The 7,100-nt window shown below is 50.7% G+C and overlaps 1 protein-coding gene across 1 annotated transcript; it reads left to right on the top strand.

Annotated features, from left to right (window-relative positions):
- Positions 1 to 1,226: 1,226 nt before the first annotated feature.
- Positions 1,227 to 4,363, top strand: LOC135980238 (zinc finger protein 584-like). The gene is made up of 2 exons (XM_065580282.1): positions 1,227 to 1,262; positions 1,605 to 4,363. Exon 2 carries the CDS (start codon positions 1,613 to 1,615, stop codon positions 3,350 to 3,352), a length of 1,740 nt encoding a protein of 579 aa, XP_065436354.1. The 5' UTR covers positions 1,227 to 1,262; positions 1,605 to 1,612; the 3' UTR covers positions 3,353 to 4,363.
- Positions 4,364 to 7,100: the final 2,737 nt, after the last annotated feature.

Below are 7,100 nucleotides of genomic sequence, written 5' to 3'. Positions count from 1 at the left end.
GGGCAAAGCTTCCAAGAGGAACTTCTGCCGAATGCAAGAAAAATGCACCACACACATAGTGTGAAAGCTATCGGAGCTCGGGCTCAGGCTTCAGTTCATGGGTGTCGTTCAGGTTCAGTGGCCGCAGCCCATCCCCTTGAGCAAACCTTTCCCTGGACCAGCAGATTGCTGGCAACCCTCGCGCACTTCATAGGGACGTAGTCTGGCAGCACGTGTGCATTTCCAGGTCAGCGACTGCTCAGTTTGGCTTGTGCTGCTCTGAGATTCCAGATTCCGCAGCTATTGGCTTTCAGAGCTGGTTTCCTGCAGAAGACGGGGTGTCCTGTATTAACAGATCAACGACAAGTGACTGTGATCAGTCCAGGGACAATTAGAACCAGTTTCAGCCCCAGCTGTGTGCAAAAAACATTTCAAGACCAAGATGATTTTGTCAAAAGCTGCCTAGGGTGGTGGGGCTGAATCTCAGGAACATCTTTAACCCGTCACCCCATACTGGGACCAGTAACCCGTCCATGAATGACCATAGAAACCAGCACATTTCAAGGCCATCTGAATGCACCTGTGGAATTTAGGGTAGTTAGAATAGTTGGTTTTTATGCAGAAAATGATGCTTCTGTGGACTAGCTATTGCCTCTGGGGGAGGTGGATGACCTACCCCGACAGCAGAACCTTCCCATTGCTGAGTATCTACACTGACCCACTACAGCACTCCAGTCATGGTGTCTCAAGTGTAGACACATCCTGAGATACGACATTCGGTGACACCCCCTGTCCCTCCTATTCCTCACTGCGCTGAATCCCACCAGCCCGTGCTCACCGGTCCCAACTCTCCTACAACTCCCCCATTCTCTCGGGGTTTCTCTCTGGGATGAAGAAGCAGGTCCAGGGTAACTTCCCCTCTGGCTGGGGCCTTAACTTCCTGGAACGTGGAGTTCCTGTCTCTGTGTTTTAGGACCCCGTTTGCTGAGCAGTGTCTGGCTGTGTGTGTTCCCAGCAGAGATGGGGAGAGTTAAATCCCTCATACGCAGAGTCTCCTGCACCTGGGGAGCTGCCCCCAGCCTTTCCCTGCTGTAAAATGGGCTGGGGTTAAAGTAATAGAAACGTCCCATGAATTCCCTGATCTCCCTTGTTTTCTTTCTCCTGAGCAGGGTGTCCAGTTTCCAAACCTGATGTGAACTCCTAGCTGGAAGGAGGGGAGGAGCCGTGGGTCCCGGATCTCAAGGGCTGTGAGGAAGGAGAGATCCCCAGAGGTGCCTGCGCAGGTGAGGGATCATTAAACCAACTCAAAGCTCTCAGTGCCCGAAGGAAACAGCTGGGAGTCCCTAAAAGCCTTGTGAGCTCTCGGGGTTCAGGAGTATCCCCAGGAGGCCGTGTATCCTCAGGGCAGCTGTCGCTCATGGCTTCCTACGCATCCTGACTGACACGTGGCAGAGCTCCCTCCCCGAGGGGATGTGGAGGCAGAATTGTTCCCCTCCTCTCTCCCCTATGGGGAAGAGTTGTGGAGAATCCAGCTACTAGGTTTCTTTTCTGTCTCTCCAGCTCTAATTTTGGTTGTTTTCCCCTTTCCATCCCTGTGTCTGAGGTTTCTCTCTCTGTCCCAGCAGGTGCTGGGATGGTGAGTGAGGAGAAGAAGCAGAATCCTCAGCAGGAAGATTCTGAGCAAGTGGCACCACATGGGGGATTATCGCACGATTCCAGAGGGAATGTGTCCCGACATCGTGTGCAGGGCAAAGCCTGTGGGAGTCAGCACAGGCCAGAGAGGGAGCAGAGAAACCAGCCAGCGGAGAAAGTGGGTAACTCCATTAATTGTCAGGGAACTCACCAGGACCTCCTGGAAACCACAGCCCAGGCGAGAATACCCACAGGAGAGAGAAAAGACACATGCACTGAGTGTGGAAAACATTTCACTAACCACTCAGGCCTTTTAAAACATCAGAGAATCCACACAGGAGAGAGACCCCAAGAATGCAGTGAGTGCGAGAAAACCTTCACTCTGAGCTCTACCCTTAGTAACCATCAGAGGATCCACACAGGGGAGAAACCCTACGAATGCTGTGAGTGCGGGAAAAGCTTCACTCAGAGCTCAGCCCTTAATAAACATCAGAGGATCCACACAGGGGAGAAACCCTACGAATGCAGTGAGTGCGGGAAAAGCTTCACTGTCAGCTCAGACCTTACTGGACATCAGAATATCCACAAGGGAAAGATACCTCATCAGTGCTCTGAGTGTGGAAAAATGTTCACACAGAGTCCAGCTCTTATTACACATCAAAGGATCCACACTGGAGTGAGACCCTATGAGTGCCATGAATGTGGGGAAAAATTCACTGTCAAGAAAGCCCTCAATACACATCAGAGGATCCACACGGGAGAGCGCCCCTATGAGTGCTCACCTACTGACCGCTACACTTACCTACATGCCTCCAGCTTTCATCCAAGACACATCACACAATCCATTGTCTACAGCCAAGCCCTAAGATACAACCGAATTTGCTCCAACCCCTCAGACAGAGACAAACATCTACAAGATCTTTATCAAGCATTTGTAAAACTACAATACCCACCTGGGGAAGTGAGGAAACAGATTGACAGAGCAAGACGGGTACCCAGAAATCACCTACTACAGGACAGGCCCAACAAGGACAATAACAGAACACCACTGGCCATCACATACAGTCCCCAGCTAAAACCTCTCCAGCGCATTATCCACGATCTACAACCTATCCTGGAAAATGATCCCTCACTCTCACAGACCTTGGGAGGCAGGCCAGTCCTCGCTTACAGACAACCCCCCAACCTTAAGCAAATACTCACCAGCAACTACACACCACACCACAGAAACACCAACCCAGGAACCTATCCCTGTAGCAAACCTCGTTGCCTACTCTGTCCCCATATCTACTCTGGCAACAGCATCAGAGGACCCAACCACATCAGCCACACCATCAAGGGCTCATTCACCTGCACATCCACTAATGTTATATATGCCATCATGTGCCAGCAATGCCCCTCTGCCATGTACATTGGCCAAACCGGACAGTCCCTCCGCAAAAGAATAAATGGACACAAATCGGACATCAGGAATGGTAACATACATAAGCCAGTAAGTGAACATTTCAATCTCCCTGGTCATTCTATTACAGATTTAAAAGTCACTATCATTGAACAAAAAAACTTCAGAAACAGACTTCAAAGAGAAACAGCAGAATTAAAATTCATTTGCAAATTCAACACCATTAATCTGGGCTTGAATAGGGACTGGGAGTGGCTGGCTCATTACAGAAGCAGCTTTTCCTCTCCTGGAATTGACACCTCCTCATCTATTATTGGGAGTGGACTACATCCACCCTGATTGAATTGGCCCTGTCAACACTGGTTCTCCACTTGAGAAGTAACTCCCTGCTCTCCATGTGTCAGTATATAATGCCTGCATCTGTAACTTTCACTCTATGCATCTGAAGAAGTGAGGTTTTTACTCACGAAAGCTTATGCCCAAATAAATCTGTTAGTCTTTAAGGTGCCACCAGACTCCCTGTTGTTTTTGTAGATACAGACTAACACGGCTACCCCCTGATACTTGACACCTATGAGTGCTGTGAGTGTGAGAAACTGTTCAGACAGAAATCAACCCTAATTACACATCAGGCAAGTCAAGACATACAGGAGAGAGACCCTATCAGTGTTGTGAGTGCGGGAAAGGCTTCAGTGTGAGCTCAGACCTCATTGTACATCAGAGAATTCACACAGGAGAGAGACCTTATAGATGCTGTGAGTGCGGGAAAAGTTTCACTCAGGGCCCACACCTTACAAGACATCAGGGTGTTCACAGGACAGCAACGCAGTGAGAAAAGACTTTTTTTAAAAACACATTTGCTAATTCCCACATAGTGACCTTGTGGTTGGTTTGCACCATTTGTGTCCCTCTGTTCTCTCAACTGCCTCGTGTGTTGCCCACTTGTGCCTTTTACAGGTCACCCTTCTCTGGGGTGAGTCCCTTGCTCCTTTCTCCTGTGAGTCATTGGAGTGTGTGTCCTTCCAGCAAGGAGTTTCCATCAGCCCCAGGTGGGGGAAATAGGGGTGACCACAAGTCGCCTCACTGAGTGAAAATGGACATGGGGTTTGTCTTCTGCTCTAGGATTTCCCTGGGCGTCGGCGTGCTGGAGGTAGCGATCCTGATGTAAACACACCGCTCTGTTTGCAGTGCTGACATAGCCCGGGCACAGGGGTTGGGGTTAGCCGGCATCTTCCCCTTTGGCCTGTCCTAATGGACACCCATTTTCCTAGTCTGGACAATCCCTGAGCATCACATTTATACTGTCACCCCAGTAGCAGAGCGATTGTTAGTCACCAAGTCCCCCCTTTGCTGACAAAATGTCTCCTTCCCAGTTGTGCTCACGCTGGTCCAGGTGGTGCTGGGCAGCAGGTATTTTTCTTTTTTACCATTTTCCTTATTTAAAATACATTTCCATGTAACGAGGAGGAGCAGGAGTGGGACAGATGGATCAGTTCAGCCTCTGCAAGGCCGGAAGGCAATGGGGCGAGTCGGAGGGATTCCCTCCTTCCCCATCACCGTCACTGTATCTGCTGACTCCAGCAGCGCTGGCCTGTGTCTGAGGCACAGTGGAGTTTATCCACCTGTATTTTGTCGTCCCCCCCCCCCCCCCGCAGCAGAGAGTCTCTGCACTTAGGATCAATTTGATCCTGTATCCAACTCATTAGAGCTGGAGATGAGTGTCCCAGGCCTGGGTGGGGAATTCCAATGGTGCAGGCGGGTGCTCCGGCCGGGAGAGAGGCCTCTTCCCAGCTGTCTCTCCCTGCAGCAGCACCTAGGCTTGGCGGGGAGGCGACCCCCTGCCCCCCATATCAGCTGCAGGGCCGGGCCCACAGGATAGGCGCCTCTCCCTGGCAAGGCCAGGGCTGGCGTCAGGCCTGGGCAAGGGCAGCTCAGGCTCAGCTGGGTTGGTGCAGGTTGGAGGCCGGGATAGATTGGGGCTCAGGGAAGGGTGCCCCTCCCCTGGCCATGGCAGCCCCCCGGGTAGGTTGTCTGAGGGCCCAGGCGGCGCTAAGGAGGCTGCTGGGTGGCTGCGCGGCTGTGCAGCTTCCAGGGAACTCGGGCTACTTGTCCTGTACTGTAAGTGTAAGTGCTGTTATTTGGAGGAAGAAAAATCTGTTGTTGTTTTTTCACATCTATTGGAAGTTGAAAACTTGGTTTACAAGCCCGGCCTTAATCACAGAGACGCTCCCGACACCCACACACTCCCCCTTGCGTCTGCTTTGTACAGTTAGACTTGAAGCTCCTTCCCCTAGGAGCTGCCTCTCACAATGTGTGTGTCTAATACGACACCGAGCGCAATAGAGCCTCAGTCTTGGGTGCAGCCTCTCAGGGCCGTCCTTACCCATACGCAAAGTGTGCAGCTGTGTGGGGCACCAGCTCTTCCCCAGCCCCCGCCCCTGCTCCGCCCCCACTCCCTTGAGGACTCCAGAAGCGGTCGGGCCTGCCCTCACCCATAAGTAGAGCGACCCGGCCTCCGGCCTGCTCCGCTCCCCGACTCCCAGGCGCATCTGAGCTACATCCTGTCAAACTAAGCTAATATCAAAGTATGTGACCAAACAGCCTTCACCAGGAGAGAAAACCCACAATTCAGGAGGGGCAATAAAACACTTGCACATTCAAAAATTGAAATCTCAGAAAATCTTTGAAGACTCAAAATCAGGGAAATAAATTTACCCATTTTCTTATGAAGTAGCTAAACCTGCTTCACTATTCATCTCATTATTTGGCTGTATTAGTTACAAAAGTTTTAGCATCACTATACTAAAAGAAAGAGGCGGAGGGGGAGGGGAAATAACCCAAACGACACATCTACAAATGATCTGAACTAGCCTAGAAAAAGCCCAGAAGCAATTTTCTCAATAGCTGGAACCAGGGCTATAAGATTGGAGAGGTCACTCTGTGCTTTGAGGTTCAGTGGGAATTCCCTGCCCCTCCACATCTGACACTTTCTTTTCCAACCCTCAGGAGACTGATTTGGGATCATAGAAGATCAGGGTTGGAAGGGACCTCAGGAGGTGTCTAGTCCAAGCCCCTGCTCAAAGCAGGACCAACCCCAACTAAATTATCTCAGCCAGGGCTTTGTTAAGCCTGACCTTAAAATCCTCTAAGGAAGGAGATTCCACCACCTCCCTAGGGAACCCATTCCAGTGCTTCACCACCTTCTTAGTGAAATAGTGTTTCCTAATATCCAACCCAGATCCTCCCCACTGCAACTTGAGATCATTGCTTCTTGTTCTGTCATCTGCCACCACTGAGAACAGCCGAGCTCCATCCTCTTTGGAACCCCCCTTCAGGTAGTTGAAGGCTGCTAACCAATCCCCCACCCCACCCGGCTTCTCTTCTGCAGACTAAATAAGCCCAGTTCCCTCAGCCTCTCCTCATAGGTCATGTGCTCCAGTCCCCCCACCCGCCAAACATTTTTGTTTCCTTCCCCTGGATTCTCCAGTTTGTCCATATCCATTCTGTAGTGTGGGGCCCAAAACTGGACGCAATACTCCAAGTGTGGCCTCACCAGTGCCGAATAGAGGGGAATAATCACTCCCTGAATCTGCTGGCAGTGTGCCTACTAATGGAGCCCAATAGGCCATTGGCCTTCTTGGCAACAAGGGCACACTGCTGACTCATATCCAGCTTCTCGTCCACTGTAACCCCTAGGTCAGGGGTCGGCAACCTTTCAGGAGTGGTCTGCCGAGTCTTCATTTATTCACTCTAATTTCAGGTTTCGCGTGCCAGTCATACATGTTAACATTTTTAGAAGGTCTCTTTCTATAAGTTTATAATATAGAACTAAACTATTGTTGTATGTACAGTAAATAAGGTTTTTAAAATGTTTAAGACACTTCATTTAAAATTAAAATAAAACGCAGAGCCCCTGGGACCGGTGGCCAGGACCCGGGCAGTGTCAGTGCCACTGAAAACCAGCTCTTTTGGCCCAGTCCTTCTTGAGAGTGGGACGGGGCTTGGACACCAGCTTAAAGCCACATCTGCCCAGGGCAGCACAGCACAGTGTGCAACGCAGGGGTCACATTTTCACTATGTGCAACTT

The sequence above is a fragment of the Chrysemys picta genome, unplaced genomic scaffold (assembly GCF_011386835.1).
Source record: "Chrysemys picta bellii isolate R12L10 unplaced genomic scaffold, ASM1138683v2 scaf2315, whole genome shotgun sequence".
NCBI classification, from domain to species: Eukaryota; Metazoa; Chordata; order Testudines; family Emydidae; genus Chrysemys; species Chrysemys picta.
Note: the sequence above shows the minus strand (reverse complement) of the source record. Positions and strands in the feature narration are given on the sequence as shown.

Coding starts and splice junctions, on each gene's coding strand:
- LOC135980238 (XM_065580282.1), top strand. CDS start 1,613: ATGGTGAGTGAGGAGAAGAAGCAGAATCCTCAGCAGGAAGATTCTGAG.